Below are 27,076 nucleotides of genomic sequence, written 5' to 3'. Positions count from 1 at the left end.
GCATCTTCTTTTCTTGTTCTTTCTCAGCTGCACACCCGTGCTGCTGCAGCAATCTGCATACAGGGACATTTGTCATCATTAGCCCTGTTCTGACAGTTGGCACCCGGCACCTCAGATCTCTAGGACTGGCAATTATGAACCCTTCATCCCTTATTTAGGCAACATTGCCTAATTTCATCACAGGCCTCACCAGCAGCATTTGATTACCAACAGCCCCAAACCTACAATATGCCACCAAGTCTTCCATTCCCTTTGTTTTGGTGCGATTTACTCCTACTCTTAGATCACATGACACGTGGGAGAGAACCACGCTCAGTTAATCTGAAATTTGAAATTACTTATAAGACACAGGGGCTGCAGGAAGGACTGTAGATGAGCATCATGGGGTCAGTGGGCAGATGATTACAGCGCCCACCTTCAGATGGTAGACAACTCGCAGACATTAAGATAAATCACACTGCTGCTGCTGCTGAATGGTTGCCTTTTACGAGAGACAAGACAGAAGTCAGGCATGTAGTTTTCTTTGATAAATAAAAGAAAATGAAAAAGAAATGCATCTTTATAAATAAACCAGTCCATTCTTTTAGAGCAATCTAAGCCCTCCCAGTTTGCAGAAAATAACAGGTAAAAACATGCTGAATAAACTAATAATAAACCAGCAACAATCCTACCCCAGTATCTAACACAACCAATGTTTAGCATTGTCATGTACAACAAAATACAATGCTAAACTGTGTACTAATAAACGAGTGGAAAGCACTGCACCAGCAGTTTTACTGCACTCAACTGCCAACAGCGTAACCTGTGCAGGAAAAAAGAGCACTGAGCACAATGTAAGGTTGCGTTTTCCTTTCATGAAGCAAATCAGACATTTTCTGGATCAGTATTTTGGCTAACAAAACTGAATTGTATTCATGCTAAATTCATGCAAATACATGCATGTAATTTATCACAAAGGCTGACAAGCGTACCATATTGCAGAGGGGAGGGGTAAAGGGCCAAATGAAGCTGAGACAATCAATTAAGTTTCATAATTTACACTTTTCTCCACCTGTCTGTTTTCTGAAAAATTTCCATCATGCTGAGAAGTTTGGTGTTTTCTGTGTATGTATATGTTATGGATACGGTTCACAGGGAACAGAGCCTGTTGAGTTGATCATCAGAGGGTCTCTGAGAGCCTCTGGCTATGTGGTCCTGCTTCCTGACTTCTCCAAAGAAGGCTGCTAATACACAGCAGAGAATAAAACAAATGAATGGACACAATCCAAAGGGGGTCCTCTGTGCAGCTCCGGGCCCAAAAATTAACTGGCTTCGTACAGAGACACCATATTGCTTGGAATACTAATGTTCTGTTATTAAAAATCCCAATGACAATTTCATTGTGTGACAAATAAAATTATAGAAAATGTGTCAATGTGAGTGGCTATCCCATGAGATTAAAGTATATTATTTCTCACAGTTTGAGAGCGAGTATTGATGTCACATCTCTGAAGTGTTACTGCATTTAATCTGATTTATATAGAAATATGTCATCCTATTAAGTCCACTTTGACTAATCTGCATATTAGCTTGGGAGCTAGCTGGTAAACTCCCTTTATTCGGGATATGGCTTGAGATTCCCTTTTTAAAAACTAAATGACCCCAGAAAATGGATGAAAACACATATGGCAGACCTTATTTGTTCTTGTGTAATAGGATTATTGAAATAATAAGATGTCATCCATAATTATGATGCCAGTCATCATAAGATTGCTGGTCGTAAAGGTCTTGATCCAGCTTAAAATCAGCTAAATGCTATACTTTTATAACATCATAGACTGCTTTGTTAATAGTCATGAGATTATACATAAATAATACTGTGAAACCTTTTGTTTATAAAATATAGTCAAAGACAAAGCCGCAGAGGATTGTGTTGGTCAAATTAGCCAATAAACAGTCCTCTTTGTGGAGCATGGCTTGTTCATTTCCTCCTCTGGAGACTCACTTTTTCAAAACGTTCTCTTTTTTATGAAATGCTTGAGGCTACACTGTATTGTACATGCAATAAAAATAATCATGTTTTTACACAGATTACGCTATTTGCATATGAACACATACGTGTTAGTTTAATACATATATTAGTTATTTATGTGTATAACTTCTGCATAGAGCCTCTAGGATACTATATAAGATAAAGCAACACACATTTAATGACTTTGGCTACAATCGTTTCAAGTCACTCAACACACAAGTGGTGTCATCAAAGGGCAATTTCAGTCATCAGACAAGCACCATTGACCTTATGCCCAGCCATGTTAAAAGGACGATCAGTCTTAGTAGAAGAAAGGAAAAAGAAAAATGGAGGAGAAAAAAATGAATAAGTGTAGAGGCATGCTGTGGAAACAAAGAAGCCTTCAAAACAGGGTCACATGCTCGTGCAAAATTAGGGGAAGCAGAAGTCATTGTATTGATTTACACAATCGTGCATGCATATTGCTGGGTCAGAAATAGGCCTGTGCTGGAATCACAGGCCCATATATCACACTGGAGGGCCTCCAATAGCCTGGCGGGATGGCGAATGAAGCAACAAAGCTTGCAATGTTGTAATGGTAAAGATATGGGTAAGCAGATTTGATTGTCTTAGGCTAGACCTGACAACGGCTGGAGTCTTGGGACTGCAGAGCAGGTTGAGTTACTGTGAGATCTGTGCAGCCACATGCTTTAGATTAGGAGGTGATAATCTCAATGAAAATCCTCCCTTCTATCACGCATACAGACGACCAAAGGCTGGAGCACAAACTCGAGAGGTGCAACTGGATTCTGAGGTATCTGACTTGGAGCAAGATAGCCTGGAAAGTGAAGCTAGTCTGGTTTCAATAAAAGGCAAGTACCTGCTGGGCCACAGACAGTGGGAGAGAGTGAGAGAAAAGACTATCAAAGCTTGAAAGGGGAAGAGGCTTTTAGCTACCTCTCACCACATGAAAGCCTTCCATAATGTCCTCCATATCTTCCAAAAATATGTCAGTGAGAATATACATTTTTTGTTGTGAAATTAAATCAGACCTAAATGTGATGAGAACTACAATATAGACCTGATCTTGCTATTTAATTTTCAGAAAAAAATCTTTATATCGAGCTCATGTCCTACAATTAAATTTAGGGGGAAAAGATGGTCTAGATATCTGTAATTTCTGCCTGGTAACAGTCTGAAATTATCACTTGGGCTTGCCAAAAAGCTACTGGCAGTGTGTCCATGACAGGCTGTGATGATAATGGGAGTCACCTATCTATCAGGGTCCTTCCCGCACACGCCACCCTCCTGCTCAGCCACATCCATGTAGCGAGAGTCAGAGCTGACGTGCGGCGGTTTGCCCTCATAATGTCTGGTCTTATGCAGTTCTGACTAGAGCAGGGATGAGTGTAAATGCCTTTGTGTTCCTTATCTGATCCGTGCAGCATTATCTTTTTGAAGTCCTCTTCAAAGGACGCACTGTACCTTGTGAGATGGAGTGCCAGTGCAATGATGAGAGCCAGAGAGGGTTTAGTGTGGATGCAATATCTCTTTATTGTGCATCACTGTCTGTATCAGAACATCATAGCTGTACCTAAAAACAGCACATTTATACATCATGGGACTTTCCACAAAATGGTTAACCTAAATGTTAGAATTATTAGCAGCTGTTTTTTTTTTATTTAGCTTTCTTTTATTTAACATTCAAACTGTGTATTTTATGCAATTATTGTTCTGTTCTTACTATTAAAATCCTGCTGTTGAAGATAAAATTGATATCTATCATTAACAGGTTGTAGAACGGCAATTTATATTATTCTCTTCTGTATAATAATGACATTTCTGAAACAAACAACAAACAAAAACAATAATTATTTCCAATATAAAATAATCATAAAAGCACAAACTGACACATTCACGTTATTGAACGTTTTTTTGTTTGTTTGTTTGCTTTTTGTCAGATGAATACAATTACCTCACATTTCTGAGCAAGGTCAGCAAGAAATGTATGTTGATCACAAGTGTTTTTCTCACAATATACATGGATTAAACGACAGAAAAATACTGCCGCGTGGAATGGCTGCACAACACATCACACGTTGCTCGCGCACAGTAAAAGAGCAAAGCAAGTAAACCTTCTCAGTCTGCATGGTGACACTCAAGCTCGAGATGCTTAACTCGAGATATAAACTCTCTGGCGGATCGCAGCCACGACAGTTAATGAGTTAAATATAATCAAAGTGCTAAAAATAAATACACAGAAACTATTTCCATCTTTGAGATATAAGCCTGGTATCACATCAATGAATTTAACTAACGCGGAAAGGTCTAATTAATAAACTAATTCATTGATATTTCATTAATATATGGCTCCAAAACGCACAAATAAGCCAAACCTCCTTTATCAAATGGAATTATATTTTGCGTAACAAAAAACACCCTAAATGACTCTAATTTCAATTTATCTGATGTGTCGTATGTAGAAGAAATTAGATCCGGTCCACTGGAAGAGACAAAAAAAAAATAGATTTACATAATACGTCTATGGCAAAATTCAATGTTTTATAATCCGAAGACATAAATAACCTAATTTAACAATTCTGAATTCACCTACTGTTTCATATATGATTCAATAGCTGACTAAAAAGAGCAGCAGATAGAGTCCAAGGAAAAGCGACGTAACGCTGTTAAAATGCTGTTTTTTTTTCTTCTCTCCAATTGCGTAGGTGTACTTCCGCTCCTCGATATACTACTACTACCTGTACTTTTTACTTGTATATAACAGCCGGGGACGAATTTGTTTTCGATAAACTGGGAAGCGGTGACGCATCAGACAGCGATTGGACATCTTGGTTTCAACTCCTCCCTTATAATAAAGAGTGTGTGTGTCTCCCTGTTGTAAAACACAGCAACACCGGGCGTCTGCGTCAGGAGGGCACACTCTACTCTGCGCAATTACGCGGACTCCTGACTGGCACAGTGATCAGAGGAAAAACCAAAAGGCTTTATTTTTCCAGCTACTGAGCCTCACGAGGTTGAAATGGACTTTTAATCAGACCATCCTGATAAATTCGAGGACTTGCTTGGAGCACTTCAATGCAGTTTACGGTACAACAGCTGTGAATGTTATGATATGATTATTACGCATGTGCTCTGAGCACAGTTTCGACTAGTTGTCTTATAAATAGACATTTTTTTCTTTATAAATAGCTTTCTTTCTTCTCTAAAATTGGCTCCCGTACAAACAGCCGCGTTGGATCCCTCGGCTTATTGCGAGACTCCGGTGTATAACCCGGATCTCTGCCCTAATATGATAGCCGCCCAGGCAAAACTGGTGTATCACCTCAACAAATACTACAACGAGAAATGTCAGTCTCGAAAAGCAGCCATCTCCAAGACCATCCGGGAGGTGTGCAAGGTGGTATCGGATGTCCTGAAGGAGGTCGAGGTGCAGGAACCCCGCTTCATCAGCTCTCTCAGCGAGATGGATAATCGTTTCGAGGGACTGGAGGTCATTTCACCCACCGAGTTCGAGGTTGTGCTCTATCTGAATCAGATGGGAGTATTCAACTTTGTGGATGACGGATCTCTCCCGGGCTGCGCCGTGCTGAAGCTCAGCGACGGCCGCAAGCGAAGCATGTCTCTCTGGGTTGAATTCATCACAGCCTCCGGTTACCTCTCGGCGCGCAAGATCCGGTCGAGATTTCAGACACTGGTGGCGCAAGCAGTGGATAAATGCAGCTACAGAGATGTTGTCAAAATGGTCGCTGACACCAGTGAGGTGAAGTTGCGCATTAGAGACAGATATGTGGTGCAAATCACGCCGGCGTTCAAGTGCACTGGGATCTGGCCGCGAAGCGCCGCGCACTGGCCTCTCCCTCACATCCCCTGGCCGGGACCTAACCGAGTGGCAGAAGTCAAAGCGGAAGGTTTCAATCTTTTATCCAAAGAGTGCTACTCCTTGAACGGCAAGCAGAGCTCAGCAGAGAGCGACGCCTGGGTCTTGCAGTTCGCCGAGGCCGAGAACCGGCTCCTCCTGGGTGGATGCAGGAAGAAGTGCTTGTCAGTCCTCAAAGCCTTACGCGACCGTCACCTCGAACTGCCCGGACAACCCCTGAACAACTACCACATGAAAACTTTGGTTTCCTACGAGTGTGAGAAGCATCCCAGGGAGTCGGACTGGGATGAGAACTGCCTCGGCGACCGCCTGAACGGGATACTATTGCAGCTTATTTCGTGTTTGCAGTGCAGAAGGTGCCCGCATTATTTCCTGCCCAATTTAGACCTGTTTCAAGGAAAACCTCACTCTGCTCTAGAGAACGCAGCCAAACAGACTTGGCGACTGGCAAGAGAAATACTGACCAACCCCAAAAGCTTGGAGAAACTCTGAGGTAAAACATGTCAGTTCACCTCGTCTTAATAATTGTGGTAAAGAGGCCTAACGAGCTCATGAACGGACAGAAAAAAAATATTGCCAACCGATTTGCAAAGTCTTGTGAAATGTGACTGTCCTCTGTTGTTGAATATGTTTTGGCCGAGCCTGTTTCCAGATGATTTTTATGACAGACAGTTTAGTTTGCCATTACGCCCGTGCACCTTTTTGGCGGTGCCAAATATTTAGGAGCAAATTTAAATTATTAATCCAGGAGTCCAACTCAGCAGTGGCTTCTTTTCTCTCTGTGCCACAAGGCTGGCCAAAATCATACATTTTCTTAAATGCTTTAAAATAAAGCCCCGTGACAAACTTTGAAAAAAAAAAATGAAAACACACATCTGTACATTTTATACTGTAAATACATCCATAGATTGTGCTTCAAGTGGTCTGAAATTGTGAATGTTGTTCTGTGACACGTAAATAGGATCCACCTGTTTAAATCTACTTCTGAACTTTTTCTTTATCTGGTAGAAACGTTATTAATTTATACTTGCATCAGTGGTAGTCTGATTCATCTGTTTCAATGGACATTGTTTTTGAAAGTTTACATTTTGATGGTAGGCGCACGACAGTTACATTGAAAACATTCCATCAATTTACTTGAATTTTTATTTAAAGTACTCGAACATTTTTTGGTTGTTGTTTTTCTCTACCATGCTTAGGCCTACCTGATAAAAAATGAAAATGAAAACATATATATAGTATATATATATTACAGTTTAATTGAAAAAAAATGCACTTGAAATACACTGGATTATAACATCTGTGATCTGATTTTTTTTATTTCTGTCTCTGATCTAATTTAAAGAGCTAATAAATCGAGCTGTTTTATATTTGTGTCCCATTATGGTTTTATTAAATGTGTTTTTGACAGTAGTGAAGTAGGCCTAATACCACGCTATAATAACACAATGAAATCTTTCATTTCGGATCTCTGGCTGTTGTAGGTGTTCTATGTAGATTAGTTTGACACCTGGGACAGGGAAATAGGGAAACCAGGAGGGAATCTTTTTCATACACACTTCAACACTCTGAATAGGTCTGCAACTTTGGCGTTTAGTTTGGATTTTTTTAAACCAAAAACCCATCGCAAGAGATTTTCGTGTCATTTCTTTTATCTTGACATAATGTGGTGGATCAACTGTCTTCGATTCTTGAGCTTGCACGATGAGCAGGCCTCAGTGGTCATTATATGATTTTTTTTATTTTTAATTTCTTTATTTTTTTTGGATGCATAATATTTCAGCAAACACTCAAAGTAAAAATCAACCGTGCTTTACAGCAAAGTTCTAGGCACAAAACATTTAAAAGCAAGACAGAGCAGCGCACCTCTCTGAAAACATCACCTGTGCAAATCCGCTTTTTTAATCCCAACACCAACCATCGCGTATTTACCACACAGAGCATGTTCATACCTGTCGGCCAGTTAGAATGAAAAAAGTGAAACATGTCAGAAGCCAAACTGCCCGCTTTAAACTGCACACTCACTTGCAGGTTACTTACCTTTGAGTCGACCCTTTTGAAGGCAGGGTCATCCTCGTCCACCTCGAAGTAGATTTCAGTGGTAGTGATGGACAGAGTCCCCCGGGCCACAAGGACAGGGGCAACAAGCTGGGCCGGGCTGCTCAGGACCACTGGGCCTGCAGAGTGCAGAGGGGGGCAACCACATGCAGAATCAGTAAAGATGCACACACACACAAAAAAAGATTTTATGATAAATAAAGCGAGCCTGAGGTTCATTTTGTAATACGCGATTACAGGGGATAACATCGTGCCAGCGGCCTGTTTGCATCAAACTACACCGCAACGTGCGCGCACACCCTGCGCTTATATACAGTGGGGATTTTTAAAATTGATTATTGCGGCTCAGTCAAATATTACGCACTACGACAGCTCCGGGAAAGTCTTCACTTTATCAGGCTTTAGTATTCATCGCGCCACAAAACAAAGGCGTTTGAACGCCTTTGAATTGCACATTTCTATACACGCGCACAACACGGTGGATTTATCTGGCCTATAAAGAGGTAAAGGTGTCATCAAAACATGGAGCCTATTTGTACCTGTTAGTAAACCACCGATGCGCTGATAACAAAAAGGGTTTATGATGCGATCGGATCATAGCAAACTACCACCAAGAAAAAAAATAGGTTTTCACACGTTAAATAAAATCAAATGCAAATTATTTTCTTATTTTTCTCACATGATCATATCATCATAATGTATTCGCAGCACAGGTGAAGGGGCATCAGTCTACACAACAACAAACAAAAAAACAAATAAAAAATGGGGGTTGGCTCTTTCATTCCCCAGTATATAAATTAAGCAATAAAGGAAAACAATAAAACTACAAGCTTGCTCTCGAGTCCAAATAATAGAACAGCATTTTAAGGTGGGCTTGTGACCCCGCCAGCTGATAGTGATCACATCTTTATTTCAGTCTCCTCCCTCCCTCTCTTCCTCTGCCTCATCCTCCATGTTCTCAGATCAGTGTCGCTGTGGAGCACCGTTACAGTGATTTGTCTGCTCTCAAACGAAAGCTCTCGAAATCAGGATATTTATCGATCCCTTAAACTCCAAAGAGCCACTTTAATGTCTCATCAATCTTAATCTGCGTTCCTCAGCCAATTATGGCCGATAGTGTTACAGGAATACAAGTGGATTTCGGTCTCAACTCCCAGAGCGCCCCTTCATCGCTCTTGCAGGCTGCACAGTCTCGCCGCCCTCCCCGGATTTTTTCTCCGCGTTGCTCGGGTCCATTAACGGTGATCCTATCTGCTGATGCTATCGGCCCAGGCGCTACACGTTGCTTACAAGCCTCTTATAAAGAGTAAATACTTGCAGCCTGTTTTTATTGCATTCTAGATAACGTTTAGAGTAAATTAAAGATAAAAAGTAAAAAGTAAAAAATAGATTCAATTGCACGCCATTAGGAGGTGAAAGCATTTATGCATTGTTATCATTATCATTTTTATCACTTTTATTATGATTATCATTAACACTTTTGCTGGTGCATTGTATTGCAGCCCTAGGGGGCTGCACAGAGAGAAAGACACAATGCCTGAAGCATTAAGCCACAGCATCCATTGCTCATGGGGAGGAAGAGGATTAGGCAGTAATCCCCTCAGGGATTCTTCTATAATTAGGCTATATGGCATTAAAATGTTTACAGGAGAATAATGAAATTAAGGGCAAGTTACACAGGATGAGTGGTGTATATAAGCTAAAGCTTGGAATATCCGGCTGTTGGGTCTTTCTTTTAATAAAAATGCAAATATTTGTCAAATGACAGGCCAATTTAATGAAGTGATGAAAAGTCTCATTTCGGCGTGGTGGGAGTTTGGGAGAACTGCTGAGAAGATGGGTATATTATTACCCACAATCCATCCGCTGGACTGCAGTGTTTGATAGGGCCGAGCGCTTTTATATTCTACATTATGAGAGAAATACAAGTGCAAGAGGTTACTTGCACACCTGAGCACTATCATTCACTTGCAAACGTGCACAAGTGGACGCATCGTAGATACACACAATAATACACACGAATGCACAGCTGCAGCCATTATAAGCTACTGTAGGCTGAGTGTCTGAAGCAAAGTGCCTTGTTGTTCATTTGAGTCACTGAGGCAAAGATCGCTTTTTCCACTGCTTTCAAAGTACGCATTCATCTTCCAAAATATAACATTTATATGTACAAGCCTAGAGAAATACTATTTAATAAGGCTGCAGCATACAATAATTACTTTAAAACGAGCAGAAAAATACTTAAATATTAATATAAGTAATTCAGTTTTCCAGTGTTGTTGGTATATATATATTTTTTGATGTCACCCATATTCTGTTTCTATTAAGAAAGTACTTGTAGACCTTTGAATTACAAAAAAAAAAAAAAAAATCCTAAAAGACAAACTTGGTCATGCAAAATAACCCCTTTAATAACGCCCCTTGCTTCACTCACTTTTTGTCTGAGATTACACATTCAGAAATGTTGTGTTGGTTTTACTCTTTTATAAACATGTCACCACTCAAGGGATCAGTATTGTGAATGGGGACTAAAATGGATACAGAAAGGCTAAATTAAGGCAGAACAAAACGGTTGTGGCCACTAAACCACACTACGGCGTACACTAAGGCAGTTCCGGTATGCCAGCAGAACAGTCAAATGCACCGACTCTTGCTTGACATGAAAAAATGCCATGTGAGGCTCAGACTCCTGTCTTTTTTCCTCTCACATGCTCATCTTAAGTTGTTATTTTACCCGATTTTGGTTACAATATGTGCATACAAAAAGGCTTGTTTAATGCCAGGCACAGAGAGTATCTCCAGTGTTTGAGGGGGAGCAAAACTAATCATAGGTTCAGTAACCACAACTGCCTGGGCCCTTGAGTGCAGGCGCCGCCCCTTTGGCAGCAGCAGCAGGCACTGACCCAGCGGCTGGCAGGAGGAGCACTGTTGTTGACAAGGATCTAGTCCCAGATCTCTCATTAAGGCTGTTCATGCCTGAGATTAGATACAGGCCAAACACAGACAGTGCATCCCGGTAAAAACATTACCCAAATGTTGTGAGCGAGGGAGCTCCCCTACTGGTGAAAACATGTGTTAACTTTAATACATTTAAAAAAAAAAAAATAGAGTCCTAGCATTTATTCTTCAAAGTCAATGTCCACATTCAAAGTTTGGTTAATAATTTCAAACAAGCTCATACATCATAAATGTATCACAAGTACTCAATCTCAGCATTTCTGTTTTGTACAAGGTCATTATTAGTTCTCTCAAGGGAATTCATTCTCATTGTATTTTAGCCGTCGTCTTGCTCTTTTGATTGGGCAGCGTAGGGTTCATCTGACAGACATGGACTGTTTGGCTGCCTGCGGGCCCTGAGACAAAGGGGTGGGGTTAGCCTCCTCCTCTGAGATTCATCTGTGGGATCTTGGAGAGGATTTCACTACTCAGCAGTGCCCTGGTTCAGCCTGGGCCTCATCAGACAGGGTAACTAGATAATGTATACAAGGCAATGACTCTGATGTTATTATTTGAGTATCTGGAAATCTAGAGTCTCAGAGCATCTTTTTCCATGCAATTTTTATCACATTTTGTACCTGGGAAGAATCCATTACATACATGCATTCATATTTGTTACTACTTACACATGTTTCTGTGGCAGCCCAGATTTACTAAAGACACTATGGTGACATAACGGGTCAATTGGCGTGATTACGCAATCAGACTAGTCTCACTTTTGTGAAAAGACAGTTTAAAGCCAAGTTATTTATCTTACAGAACCTGGCAACGAAAATCCATAACATCCCCATTCCCAAAACCAGAGCACCCTCCATTCTCTCTTCAATCCAGCTAGTATTAATGGATTCATGAAAATCTCACATCTCTAGGATTAGACATGCTTTAAATTATCTAACGTAATAATCCAAAATAAAACAACATCCAATGACAACAACAGTCAGTTACAGCTGCCATTAGACTTCTCACCATTGGCGGACAAACTTTCACCTCTTTACTGCTTTATTATCCTTTTCAGTCGAGAATGAGAGATGTTTTTTGGAAATTCTAATGGCTGGCAGGGCTGAGCATTACTTTCATTCTATGAACATAAAAAGCCTGTATAATTTAGGCATCAAACCAGGAACCAATTATTTGCATGAGGTGTTAGTGTTAAGCAAATATTTGGCTTTATTGACGAGTTCGTAGTGCCATATTCTTGATCCACACTGAAGTGAACTCTGGATAAACTTACCTTTTAAAGCTATGGCAGCTACTTGGCAGGTAGGGGTTGGCTTGATAGTTTGGCTCACACACAGAGCGTGATGCTGGTTAAATTACAGGATCTTTGGGAAACCTTCGCCTTGGCAGCAAGTTGCACTTTTGACTGAATTGTGCCAGACAAAGTATTAAGATACCGATTAAAAAACAAATGATAGCAATCACAGGGGTAAAATAAATCGAAAATTAATAAAGATTTAATATTGTAATTGCCTTTCCTCAGCTGTTTAGGCAAATTAATCTCTTAATTATTGTTCACTGCAGAGAGGTTAGTTTGACTGCAGGATAATTAAGTTGTTGTCTGCTCTCCCTTAACATCCAAGTGCTCACATCCACACAGCAAATACACATTATGTGCAATTTTCTCAGCAAGGTTCAGATAAAATAGAACACATTATAAGAATTAGACACGAGGACAGATAATTACTGTAATTTTAGATTTTCCATGGACTGGATTGTATTTCCTGGAAAAATAAATTCAAATAGAGGTTCATTAACTAAAACAGTTTCTAACAATCAAATCATTTGTTGACTAATTATGGTACAATATTTATGGAGATACATATGTTTGATTATCTGTATGTTATTATTACACAGGATTTTGATTCAGGGTTACAGATTGTTGCAGATTTTTACAGAAGATTTCCACGCAGTAATCTTTAAATATGTCAACTCTGTATCAGGTTGTTTAAGAGAGAGAGTTGTGTTATCAGGTGTCCGCAGTAAGATCACTTTTATTATGACATGTGACACTTTACTGTGGCCTTATTAAAGTTTAATGACCGATATACTAGCCATAGACAGCAGAACTTCTAGATAATGATGCTGTTAGTATTTAAGTAAGTATAATCTGAGACTACACACAATGCTTAGTCTCAGGTCAGATGACAGGTTAAATAAGGCCACTGTAAAGTTCAGCATTAGCAAGCAGTGGTTCATATCAACTTTAATCACTGATTCCTTGAGAAATCCTAAATATGAGTTGTGACATATCTGGATTGATCATCTTTCCGGTGTTAGTTTAACTTTAGAAGACTTGCCTCTGGAGATAAACACTCGAGGAAGGAACCGTGCTGACGAGATCCAAAACAAAACAGAGAAGGACACTTATCAGACCAAAATAACATGTAGCTGTCAAACCTAAGCAAAGCTGTCCAGATTAGAACGCAGACACAAAGTCGTTGGCTTCAGAGCTACGCTGAAGGTGAACTGCTGAAGGTAACGTGTAAACTCCAAACTTAAATACATTAGATAAATAGATTTTTAATATTAAATTATATTAATGCCAGACATCTCAAAGCTTCTCCTTTGTGCTATTGCTGATGCAATAGAATGAGCATTAAAAGTCACTACATTGATCCAAACACTTCATTTCATGCACTGATATTAATCGTGTACACTATAACTATGCTAGCTATTAGGAAGAAGACAGATAAAAGACAAGCGCAGATGCTCCAGCAGAGGTGATGTTGACTTGGGGTTAATGGAGGTGCTGGTGTGCTGACTTACCACCCAGGTTGTCCATCTCCTTCTCCTGCAGCAGACTGACGGCATCATCGTCTCCCTCCAGCACCAACTCTGTCTCGGGGTTCTGGCTGGCCACAATTTGGCTGCGGAAGACCTTCTTAGACTTGACCACCTCGTCCTCCTCTGTGCCTGTCAAAAGAAATATCGGGAAGAGAAACCACTTAATTTTGCCCATGACCTCTAAAGCTCAGGTCATAATACGTCACTACGCTTAAATGGACAGGACACCTGGCTATGGTCTGTTCCTTGGCGAAGTCCTATACTTTTCTTGCCACTAACGACTGCGGTTTCCATTGAGAAGTTTCTGTTCAGTAATACTGTACTTTCCTGTGTGTCTGTCAATGAAGTATGAAAAGGCAATGCAACTTGATTTCCAATATATTGCACTATTATAAGTGTGAAAATATAGAAATGTCTTCAGATTAAATTAAATAATAAGTAAGAAAATTTAAAGATTACTCGTGTCGCGCAGTAACACATTTACACATTGCAGAAACGTCAAAGTAACTGAACAAACCAGGCGTCATAACCAAATTTCTGATGATCACAGTATGAGCTCAACAGCTTGATTTTTGTCGAGTTTTTGCATATCCAAGTTGAAACAAATAGTCTGTTTTTATAGGTTATTAACATGAATAAAGTTAACAGATGACAAGCATAGTAAAATATCTAAAAAATAAAAAAAGCACGGAGAATCTCTGCAGGAAATACACACAATATGCACGATGAACCTGAAACGAGATGCTCACTAATGTACGTGCCACAGCATATGAAAGAATGTCAGGGTACACATTCGTTCGCTGAATACATTTCGCATGGTTGAACATCAGAGGTGTTTCAGCTTTTATTTTTAGACAAGGTCAACAATGAAACACTTCCTGTATTTTAAAAGACCAACAGTTGAGTCGGGGATACATCTCGAGCTCGTAGTCGATTAGAGATATCATTTGGCGCTTTTGGAGGCTTGACAAGAGTGAGACTGAACAGACAGCACAATTAGGAGGCTGCTTACACCAGGATTTCATCATATGGCTATAGTGGCGCACGCTCATTGAACAAGATGTGTTCGTACATCCTGCAAAACAAAGAGGTCTCACAACACATTTATCAACTTAAATCAGCCCATCTCCAACATGTGCCTGCCACACGGCTGCTCAGAACGTTTATGTGAATTTGTCTTTCTGAATGTATGGTAGGAAATAACCAGAGGAAAAACTTGCGTGTGTGAAAGGAAGAACACATATCAAGAAATGGGAGGTGGCTGACACCCGTCTGACATGTTTCCTTTCAGCACAGTTCTTAATTCGCTTCTCCCTCCCCTGAGGAACATGTACCTTGTCTTGAAGAGGTCACATTTGACTGTTGTCAACACTGCTACTGAGAAAAAAGTCTGCTTCCTGCTCTGTCTCATATCTGGAGTGCTTTCATCAGAGGGAGGGAAGAAGCCTGTGCGTTTCGGAAATGAATTCTGTGTAATGTTAAAGGCAAAAGCCAGCCAGCGGTCAGAGATCAAAGCGGAATGAGTGAAACTTAAAACTGTAATTCTGTAAACCATCATTACGCCCCGAGTAAATGAGGGAAAGCTCAGCAGACAGGCTGATGTTCTGATTGGCAAGTCTGTACAGGGTTGACAAAATAAACCATGCTGATTTCTACATGAAAATGGTCGAGCGGAGGGTGGGGGGGTCACCAATGCGGGATAGAAAATCAGCTTTACCCACAATGCAATTTTGTTCTCACAGAAGAAGTAATGTGGTTATAAATAACGAGAAATGAAGAGCTATGGCATGAAGGAGAAAATGTGCTGACATGAAGAGTGATCTTCTCATGAGTGATAGCCCGTTGACTCACGGACATTCATATATTAAAAGTGCGGCTGGGAGAAGGGTTACTATTTGTCACTATTAAAGGATCTGCCGTGCCGTGGTGTCGAGGAAGTCTCATTAGAAACAGTTTCATGGGTTCACCCTTGACCACTAAATGGCAAAACAAAGAGAATGACCCTTTGAATATCTGATATAACTCACATGAAAGACCTACAATGAAAAAGAACAGGAGACAAGTGCAGACTGGGATAGATGTGCCTATCAAATCTCTGAAGGAGTTAAATAGTCAAGGATATGCTGTAAATTACACAATAAATAAGATATTGAACCGATCTTCAGAATACTGTTATGTTGGTCTAGCGTCATCATACATAAAATAAAATAAAAATCAGTACAATTCCAGATGTATGCAATGGTTCTGAGAAGCTGTAAAATAAGTCAGATGTTTACCTCAGTTACTATGAAATGTGCATTTCAAAGCAGTATTTATTATACAGTATATCAATTGTAAAGAAAGAAAAAAAATGTTGCCTATGCCATGCCACTGTATAATGATGCTACACCAACTAGCATCTATCTAATTAACCTTACAAAGTGAGCAGTCCATCAAAAGCCACCGCCATTGACTTCTCAACGTCTCTGGAAAAACAGCAGTTTCATCTCATGTCTTCTCTAAAGCCCTTCAGGAACAGTGCCAGGAGAAGCCACCGATCACCAGTCTCACGGGTCCTCTTGTTCAATCACTGAGTTGAAACTGCTTCAGAGTGCACTAACTACACTCTGTAAAGTGCATTGCAGAGCTTTTGTGACCCCATTGGAGGCTGATGAAGATCTGCCAGCTGTGACCAAAGGATGACGGCCCTGTGCCCTCATCACTGGAGTTCAACAAGGATCCATGGTGTTGAGTTCATTCTAGGTATCTACTACTGCTGCTATCTACTAGATTTCCTATTGTGGCATAATTTTCCTTTAAAAAAGGACTTGTTTTATATAATCTAGTCATCATAAAAAATCACCTGGGATGAACTGATGGGTTTGGATACGAGGACAACATCCTGGAGCCAGAGAGTTAAGTTACTGACATGAAACTAAAATTCTCTTTTCCTTTTGAGAACGTATTTATAATGCAATGTTGAAATTCTGGGGGAAAAAAAAGGGGGTGTGATCCTATTTATAGATGCCATGACATGGCCTCTTTACTTCTTTAATGTGACTGGATTCTTGCTGAAACAGGATTTGGTGCCAGGCTGTAACACACTGAGGGATCACTAGCAGTTCAAGAGGAAAAAGGATATATATTTTGACAAAAGAAGAATTCAGTTGTGCACAAAATAACATGCATGAGCAGCAAAGTTTTGTGTTTCAGACAAAGAGATAATCATTTTCTTCAGAGTCACGGAGTGATGAAATCATGTAAATGTGTTTTTTTGTGAACAAGCTAAAGCCCAATTCATATAAATTTTATAATATTAGATACAAGCAACCACTTTGGAAATATTTCAGTGTTCGGTAGTTTTACTGTTCAGTATGGAACAGATATGAGTTGAAAGGCCTTTAAAAGACTGTTGAATTACTGTTGTCAAGGCTCCATGTTTCTTATACTGTAATGCTGGAGAGTTTTGTGGCACTGGCCTTTCATTTTTATAGCCTCATAGAGGCGGCGAGCATGAGATTTCCTAAGTCTCCTCTGTACTATACACCCTGCCTCAAACACTTCACTGCCACTCCTCAAAAAGAAATCCACAACATCATGTTTCACTTAAGGTTCAACTAATATATATGGGTCTGTCTCTTCAGGAGGAAAAAAAAAAGCTGATTTCACAAATACTTTAGGTAATCCAATATCCACGACTATAAATACAATACAAAACACCCCAGTTGCTCTTTTCGAGAAGTTTTCATGAAGCAGTGTGATCAGCAAAGCAAGATCTGGAAAGAAAGAGAAAAAAAAAACACCAAACATTGCACTCTTGTAGAAATCACGGAGCGTTTGTCAATTGATATGACAAGCAGCAGTTTGGACACAGCTAAAGACAAAACAGCCATCTTGACCTCTTTCTAAACAAAGACTTGGACCGAGAGCTTTAACTGCGGAGCGACTGCAGACATTATTCTGCTTTGTGTCTCATTCTGTCAGATCTCTGTAGATAACACGCACTAGTGTAAGCCTCGGCCCCAGCTTTTTTTTTTTTTTTTTTTTTTACTACACTATCTTATAATGTACATCATCGTTTTGTGCAGTCATTCCAACATCTATAGAACGTGAGCTCTATAGAATGTTTTAAATATATCTCTTCCATTTCCCAGACTCTATCCGTGTCAGATCCTGCCCTCCTACGCACCCTCTCCACGGGCTCCACATTCCACATGGAGAGAAAAAGTCCAGTCCATGGGATTGCATTACCGCTAGGGCGATGCAATTCTGCCCTCCGTCTCTTCACTTTTATTTACTCTGCAATGAAAGATGAAATGAGGGGGAACAAATGACAGCTTCATACTTCCTGTGATGCAAGCCATCCGTTTAGCAGAGAATGTGTTTTGAGACTGTAGAAGTAAACATTATAACTTTGATGTAGGGGAGTTTATACGGTGCAGACGCTTCCTCTTGGGGTGATCTTTATTCAATATCCTGGGAAGTACAGTGCGTGTCTACTGTGCTGCCTGAGGTCACAAACAGCCTCATCTTCTCTTGATCAAACCATTAACAGCAGAGTCTAATAATCCCAACATCTGGACATGATGGTTAGGTACTCCACACAACTGTTTCTGAACATGCGTTTGCTGAATGGCTGCATTCAAATGTCCATATTTGCATGTTAGTAAATGCCCTAATGCCACAGTTTAATATCTGTAATCATAAAGCTGGAGAAGGTTAATATCACATCCCCAGGTTGATGCCTCTGCTGCAGTAAAGAGCCATAAAGATCTCCGCCCGGGGCAATCAGCTCGGAGAGAAGCTGCTCACATGAAATGAGACAGCAAGGACACCCGGAGGTAAAACACCCCGTTAAACACTTGGATCAATATTAACGTGACTTCCATTTCATGCTTGCCCAATTCCAATCACCTAACAATATACTCTGATACTGGGCCGTGACTGGCTGTAACAGGGCAGGTTATTACAGGCAGAGGGCAGAGACAGAATGTGCTGGCTAAGCTGTCAATGCTGCTAATAGACAACGAGGCAGAGTTTAAGGCAGAGTTTAACCTCCCATCACACGCGTTCATGAAGGAACACACTCACACACACAGACACACACAATGCACAAAAGTGATTACAAAGGTTACACTGATGCACACGCCAATATATGAACCTGATTTTTTAAAAAGTTTCTCACCGACATTTGCACTTTCGAAGAATTTTAAGACGGATGTTTTTTTTTTGTCAGAGGATTATCTACACTCCATTTCAACATGGCATTTGATCATTCTGGGGAAAGCATTGGACTATGTCATTCACCAAAAGGTCAAACTTTAACATTTGGGTTTAAAAATATTTTCACTGGCAACTTTAGTCTAAAAACATCAATATCAGCTTTCCAAAACCCATACGTTTTCAACTTTGGTCAAGCAATCTTTCTTAGCAAGCCCCACAACAAATAAAGAAAATAATCACAAGCAAAAAAAAAACATTTCATTTCTTACTTCCTATCAAAGAGAAAACAAAGAAGACTGTGAGACTCCTAGATGGTGTAAAAAACGACACAAGCCCCTCAATCACTGAAATGTTCTTGTGAAAAAGAAACTCTCTGCTCACTTTCATTTTCCCCTCGTGAGCTTGTAAGACTGACGTTTACTGTGAGCACCACAGTGCAAGTCTGCCCTCTTCAAACTCAAGATGGTGGCTGAGCATATATCGTTGTATCTCACTGTCAAGCTAGAAACTGTGTATTCAATTTACACAACCTAGTGGTTCTCCAATAGGCCCAGATTTTAAAGCTTTAGTAATGACTCTCAAGGGTCAGCTCAAACAAGCCTCTTTGTTTTTCTACTCTGGTGTCTATGCAGCCAGCAACCCATTTAAAAGTTCTATAGAGTCCCTGTCGAATTTAGGAAACAAAGTCTGGATGTTATGACTAATGGATATCCAACCTCTGAGCCTCTGCACAGGGTTATTCGCTAAAGACAGGTCCTATCTTTAATACCATGCTAATTAAAGGTGAATAATGATAATTAAAAAAACCCACAAACTGTCAAAGCACATTTAAAACAAAAAACTGCCGACTGTCACTGCCAACGAAACCTATTGAAGCTCTACAAAAGAACAAAAGACCCTTCTCATTTGAACTCAACAAAACCTGGCCTTCGCCGTGCAGCCACATCAAAGCCTGCTGGAAAAACCCTGAAAGTGCAGCTCACCTCGCGAGGAGAGAGAGAAGGCCAACCGACTGCAGGCAATCCCTTTCATTTGAAAAGTTTCTACATTATTCCGCTCATTAAAACCACCACATGCCAGCAGAACTTTTCAGTCAACTACACTGAGGCATTAATGTCAATCAACAGAAACGAAACGGATAGCTCAAAAGCATATTCCAGTGATCTGATGGGCTAAATAACATCATATGTATTTGCGGCATTGTCTTGAGAACATCTGTCTCATAAGTCACTTAAGGGGAAGATACACACATATACCATTTTGAACAACTGCACAGAGGATAAAGAGGCCCATCGCCGATGCTAACAGACAAATTCAGCAGATGGAGCAATGGAAATGGATGAAATAGCTTTTCTATCTGCCTTCAGTGTAATTGTCTCCCCTGCTTGGAAGTCATTTCCACAGGAATATTATGTGTTTTATGCTTATGTACAATCATAAAAAAATATTGTTGCAGTGGCATCCCATAGGCAGTTAGCTTTTGTTGCATCACCTTACAGAAATGTTTCAATGAAAATCTGTCTTTTGAGCATTACATACTTATGGTCTATAGGTTTGGAAAGCAGCTCTGACAACTTTGCAGCTTGCTCCTCCTCCAGAGGATGTGAAGGACAAAATAACAATGAGATACAAAGATACAAAATAATGAGTACATGTCAAAAAGAGATTAAAGCAATAAATGAAAAGGTGCAAGCTGAAGCCAGAGCCCATTACACTTACCCTTATTAGCTGTAGCGAGGTGAGGATTGTTTGCAGCATACTGAGACTATGGAAGAGCAGATTATGATGCACGACTAGTTTGAGAGTTTTTTAATGATGTTTTGATATGTTGAACAGGTTTTCTGGTGTTTACAGGTAGGCAATGTTGATGCAATACAATGAAATTTCTTTACAGATGATACTGGAGTTCTTAAAAGCCTTTAATATTTCTAAAAATGCTAAAGCTGTAGCATTTGTTTCCTTGAGCCCTTCCCACCTATCAACACATCACCAAAAGCCCACAAAATTAGCTTATGGCTAAAAATAATGGAGCCGCTACAAACTATAAAGCAGACGGTGCAATTATTTCATGTGTGTCTCATATATGGACCACCTGCAGCCGAGGCAGCAGCTGGCATGTGTTTATCTACAAAGCTGCCATAATCTTCATACAGCAGCCATGGCAGAGCTAGAGTTGAAAGCAGCCAGATGAAATCTTGAACCCGGCCAACGGTCGGCGTCAGTAGCTCAGCACTAAGATAGCCAGAGGTCAGCGTACATTGTGATCATTGTGCATGTGTTGCTGTAATCTACCGTTGTTTTAAAGGCTACCCTGACCATAATGCATTGCCTGTTTTCTATTTCCTATAAAGTAAAGAACGAGCTTACTCCATTAATTTCAGAATCAATACATTCAGCCTTGTGCCGTTAATACATTTTCTCTGCTATTCAATTACAGGCAGGAGAGAGGGGCCAAGGGTGTTTAATAGTACTGAGCTGCTTTCCTTTAAAAGTCGGTGTTGCATGACATAAGGCAAAATTGACACAAGGTGGTGGGCAACACTACAAGACTGCCTGGGTCAGTAAGAAAAGTTTCAGGCAAAGGGAAGAAACAATAAAGGGAGAGATCCAATTTGTTCCTGAGTGTGTGTTTTGATGGAAATAAAAAGGTGCAATAAAATGGATGTGTCATGTTCAATTCGCAGGACTCATAAATAAGTTGCCTATAATGAATGAATAATGACATGGAGGGTCTCCTAAGTAACATGCTAAGCTATATAGCCAAGTATGGGCTAACATTGGCACACATTCAATGGATTTTCTATGGAAGAATTTATATTCTACATTTAATATGAGGTAATGATACCCTTGAATTTTCAGCTCCCTAGTTCTAATGGGTTTAAAAAATACTGATTACACAAAGAAATGATAAACTCACCGTACTCCTGCAGTGACTTGCATGTGACATCTAAGTGGGTGGAGCCAAATGGGTTTCTGACAAATCTCCGCCTCCGGCGCAGGTCATCTTCCCAGTAGTCCAGGCGCCAGAAGTCATGCAGCTGACTATGAGAGAGACAAGGAGACGGGGGGTTAGAAGGAGCACACACCCCTCAGTGATGGTCTGATTACAGCAGCCACTTCCTGATCGGGGGAAAAAAATCTTGAGGAGAAGAATCAGGCCACAGATAGCACATTTATTAGGCTGACTCGTGGCATGCTCTGCAGAGGCCCAATAATGTTAGCTCTGCTAAAGCCTATAGCATCAGAACAGCAGGGAGCAGCAGCAGCCGCCGCACACATAAATCACAGGCACTCCCATTAACAAATACAGCATCAAATTACAAGTATAAATGGCACAGCTTGCCTCCTTTTTTACAATGTTTTTTAACAAGTCTTGTAAATCAAAGGTAGGAACCTCAACGCAGACAGCGTGGGGTTTAATGATCAGGGTCTTGGGGCGGTTGAGGCATGAGCCTATAAAACAAGCCCCCTCCCTGCATATGTGGAGCCATGATTAAAATAATGTGCTGAAATATTCATTGAAATGATTCCCAGAGCCCTGGAGCAACCCGACAGAAAATTGCATTTTTATTCATTATTAATAACAGCGAATTAGGGCCGTAAAAAAAAGAGAAAAAGAAGAAAACAGTTCCAGCATGTGGTAACCATCTTTGTAAATGATTATTCCAACATTAGTGAGGACCTGGGATAATTTTATTGCTTGCAGCTAATGCAAACCATTAAGCACCAGGACTAGCATTGGGTTACTAAGTGCTGCTTATTCCAACTGTGCACTAGCTGGAGCTATTTCAAAGCCTTCGTGTTTCCTTTAGAGGGAAATGCAGCAAAGGAATCTTGCTTTAATTTACCCTTAACAGGTAAGTGTAACACATAAAGAATAGTGATTATTCAAGTAACTGGTGTGCAGTTGACAGGAAGGTAAGAGGTGATTACATCAGCCTGGCATGAAGTTCATTTCATTTCATTTTCAGTCAAATGTGAAGAAACATGGCATCGCTGTTTAATTTTATTCAACTTCAACAGCTATGTGTGGGGAGGAGACAACACCCCAACATGCACACTGTTTAACTCATATGGACAGTTTTATTGCTATTTGTTACACAAACATGAAGTACATGCTGCAGTAGAACCGAACGCTTTATGCTCTTGTTGTCTTTACCTGCATATATTAAAAAAAGCAAAATACCAGGAAACACAACCCAAAGCTCCGAATAAAACCTTGGATCTTGTACTATGCGTCCAAATCCAAGCAGAGATTTTTCAGTGTGTGAAGGATACAGTAAGACCTTGGCAGGCAGCCGTCTGTTGCATTGTATGGTTTCTTCCCCCTTCCCTGCCACAGTACTGAAGCAGTCTAAACAGATTAAAGTGTTACAGGGGATCACATCACAAAATACAGCCTGCTTGCTCCGTGAATATAATATCTACAAATGTCAGAAATCAAGAGGCTCAGGAGACTTAGCTGGGCTCTGACAGCAACAAGAGCTCAGTTTCAGTTAAGTATCAATCAAAATGCTGTGTGTGTGTGTGTGTGTGTGCGCTCATTGTATGCACGAAGTATCATGAGCCGCTGTATGCAAAGCAAGACTGAACGCCTTGAGCTTGTCCCCTGTCAATCTCCCTCAAAGCTTAACTAAGGAAAAGAGAGATGTCAGTGGGTTGAAAGGAGAAACCCACGTAAATGATATTGTAAATGCAAGATTACACAGTGTGAAAAAATGTAAATCCACTGCAGGCAACTGGGCGATTACTGCTGAAGATTATGTCCCCTAATTCTTTGTGCAAAAAGACGGCAGATGCAAGTGGGGGATAAATCCGCCACTTTGAAGATTCCCTTATAAAAGTATTAACTGCATTTGATGCATTTTATTTGGCCTGCTTCAGGATGCTCATTTGAGTACAACTTCAGTTTAAGCCACAATGTCTTCATTTGTCTTTAGCAGCAATCAAATGCAAGACAAACCAAACCCTCAAGTTATAATGACTGATTAATGAGCTGGATGCCAATATTTTGACACATCTTCTCCTTGTCCTTGTCCTGTGCAGATGGTTTCAGTTTGAATGTGGTATTCTTCTGTAGGACCTATGATATTCTAGACTATGTGGTCAGTGCTAGACCGGATTTGGCCTGAGCCAAAGTGTTGTGCTGACGGACCTCCTCTCTGAGGGTGGTCCAAGAAGTGCTCAGGAGGATTGCACTCCTGATGGAGATCTACAGCTGGGAGCTACTGAGCTCTCACACAAGGGATTTCTGAGGTGGCACCGAGCCACCAAACAGCACAGCCATGTCTTAAAAACATGGTGGGAAATGAGCAGTAAGCAAGAAGCTTAACGTTTTGTCAAAATCACACCCTCGTCACCCACATGGGACTCAATATAGTAAAATTGTACTTGGAAAGAACATGCACACATTTGTGCCATTTTAATATATAGCAAAAGCGACAATCAAGCATCTTTAATACAAATCTGGTTGCCTGTTATTGTCTGTTTAACAACAACAAATTGTCCATCCAAATGCATTCTGTATTAAACAGAGTTGACTCGAGACCTCCTTATTTTCCACATCAAATGTGTCTGGCTTCATGACAACCATAAAGAATGGCTGTGAGCTGGCCTCCTACAAACTGGCAAAATTTATTAGTCCCGTCACCCATCAATCACCCAAATGGATTTCAAACCGCATTTTAAAAGCTAATTTTCCAGCACTGATAACCTACAGGAAACAGGAGCACCATTATTTATGGATGCTTTCAGACTTGCTAAGTGCAGTAGGATGAATGTGTAAGAGGACTATCGTCTATTCTCTACTCCCTCAAATAGGTATTTAAAGTGCACCTCTCGTCAATGAGCCAGTGTTGAGGTTTCTGAGTTGCCAGATCTAACACCCCAGTCTACAGGGAATGTGTTTTGTTTGTAAAAGGAAAGCGAAAGCTGTCAGGCAGAATTCAAAATAAGATGGGGAGGAAAATAAAAAAAATTGATAACAGTTTTATAGGAAACTATAACATCATTCTAGAAAACACAGACACTTTTGACAGGCGACAATGGCTAATACTGGCATTAGTGGGTGATATATTCTTAGGGCTACTGTTATATCAGGGGAGCAGAGACATTTTTCTTTCCCATATTTTCTGACTATTTGGAAAATAGTATTTGTGGTCCAGTGAAAGAGTCAACTTGAGTCAGTGCAAGGAAACGCCTGTGCTGTTACCAGGTCAAAAGGTGTCAACTGTGTGTCAAATCGGGGAGGTTCAGGCCACATAGATGAGAGGCAAACAAAAACTATAGAGTACATTACAGATCAGCTTCTTAAGAGTGCTCCATACTCAAATTCACAAAATTGCCTTGTGGGGTAAAAGATAAAATCCCATCTGATCAACATAAAATTGAAATAAAGACATTACACTGATCTGTTGTCAAAAGCAAGAACTACCTTCATGTTTGTGAAGTCATTTAAACCAGAATGGCTCATTAAAACATGTACACAGCTGGGGATCTCATGGTTAAAAATGTCCTTTTTATTCCATTTATGTTCAGAGGAGATTTGTGTGAGGCGGTCAAGAGGAAGGACAGGGACATGCTGATGCAATAAAACACCATTATACTCCTTTTAAATGCTTCCATTGGTGACATTAGCAGGGGGTAATTATAATAAATGCCAGTAATCAGTGACAATTCCATTGAAAGGCGCAGTGACTGGTTTCTATCACAAACACACTGGGACACTGAACACACGTCAGTTTTTAGTACAACTCTGAGGACAAGTGATCTTTTCTTTCCTTTTCAGCTGTCCTAACGGGCTCAGACTGTGAGCTACAAAGTTCATGAGGACCTATTTTGAGAAGCAAGTGTCCCTGATATTTCAAAAAATAAAAATAAAAATAAAAACATGAAATACAAAACTTGATTTCTAGAAAATAAATAATTTAAGAAAAATATAAATAAACAAAAGACATAGTTCAGGGGCAATCCACTTAAATATGTACCTGCCCAAACAGAATTATTGAGGAAATTCTGACACCATATTCAGTCCAAAAAAGTAAGAAAGAGCCTCTTGTTTGACCAAATAAAATTACCTAATTGAATTGGACCTTTGATCCTATTAAAATGACAACCACATATGCAGATCTGTAATGATCGGGATTCCACGCATCATGAAAACCATCAGGCAGTCTGCAGACACTAAGCCTAAGCAAGGAAATGCTAACACATTGTCTGTAAACCAATGCATTCTGTTTGCTAAGCATTTTTACACCACAGTCCTCAACATACTGGTGCTGGGGGGAAAAAAAAAAGCCGCAAAAAAGACACTGTGAATCAAAAAGTGATGACTGGCAGCCATATGGTGATGAGCATTTCTCAGCCCACTGCTTTCAAAGGAACCTATAAACTAAGAAAAAAAAAAATCACAGTAATTTCCTCTATAAAAACACATCGAGTTTGATCATGCGTCTGTCAAATGCCAAGTGTTAAGTGACCGTAAGGCCAACATCATGATCAGATTATCACAGAGGGCTGCAAATGGTACACGAGACTTTCATCTCTTTAATTTCGCCATTTTTTATCATCACTACACTCAACACTGTTGCAGTCATGAGGATACCAAGCTAAGATCCAAATGCTTCTAGTTACTGGATATGACTGTTCTTTTGTAGATTGAGAGATAGAGAATAGACACTCTGAGGAATGGGTATTGGACAAAGACAAAAGGGAAACAACAGAGCAGCAACAAGATTAACTCCAGGTCATCTGGTGTAATGAAGACAGACGTACGCGTTCACACGAGGGATGAGGATCCGCACTGTACTGTAGGTGAACTCCCCTGGATCGCCAGTTTTGCGGATCCCCATCTTTCATCGGAAATGGGGCACAGTCAGGCGATGCCCAGCTCAATTTCAGCAACCGATGAAATTGATGATTGTGTGAATGGGCCTCTTTCCAGAGATAATTAGCACAGTGTGCAAGGTTAAGAGTGCCCCAAGGGAATAGAGCCTGGTGTAGGTCAAGAACAAATTCAAGTGGAGAGAATATCAACATGCAAGAACAAAGGAGCATCATGTTTTAAATAATATCTAATTAAATAAAGACTAAAAAAAAAGAATTATCTCTTGCAAGCTGTTTTAAAGGAGCTGCGTTCTTTAACCCTG

The 27,076-nt window shown here is 40.3% G+C and overlaps 2 protein-coding genes across 5 annotated transcripts in view; one reads left to right on the top strand and one right to left on the bottom strand.

Moving 5' to 3' along the window:
• Positions 1 to 27,076, bottom strand: part of nbeab (neurobeachin b) — a 183,761-nt gene that overhangs the window by 47,266 nt on the left and 109,419 nt on the right. For 3 of the 4 annotated variants that reach the window (XM_041941458.1, XM_041941455.1, XM_041941459.1), the window contains 3 exons: positions 21,847 to 21,971; positions 13,710 to 13,856; positions 7,929 to 8,065 (listed from right to left, as the gene is read on the bottom strand). In XM_041941458.1, the coding sequence (XP_041797392.1) occupies positions 7,929 to 8,065; positions 13,710 to 13,856; positions 21,847 to 21,971 (409 nt within the window). Of the gene's footprint in view, positions 1 to 7,913; positions 8,066 to 13,709; positions 13,857 to 21,846; positions 21,972 to 27,076 lie in introns of all 4 variants that reach the window. The other variant, XM_041941456.1, reaches the window with a different exon arrangement.
• Positions 4,913 to 7,239, top strand: mab21l1 (mab-21-like 1). Its single transcript, XM_041941477.1, has one exon. The coding sequence runs from the start codon at positions 5,301 to 5,303 to the stop codon at positions 6,378 to 6,380; it is 1,080 nt and encodes a 359-aa protein (XP_041797411.1). The 5' UTR covers positions 4,913 to 5,300; the 3' UTR covers positions 6,381 to 7,239.

The sequence above is a fragment of the Chelmon rostratus genome, chromosome 7, assembly GCF_017976325.1.
Source record: "Chelmon rostratus isolate fCheRos1 chromosome 7, fCheRos1.pri, whole genome shotgun sequence".
NCBI classification, from domain to species: domain Eukaryota; kingdom Metazoa; phylum Chordata; class Actinopteri; order Chaetodontiformes; family Chaetodontidae; genus Chelmon; species Chelmon rostratus.
The sequence above is the reverse complement of the archived record's forward strand: the minus strand, read 5'-3'. Positions and strand labels throughout refer to the sequence as shown.

What these genes read in the sequence shown, in the direction of transcription:
- mab21l1 (XM_041941477.1), top strand. Translation starts at nt 5,301, where the DNA reads ATGATAGCCGCCCAGGCAAAACTGGTGTATCACCTCAACAAATACTAC.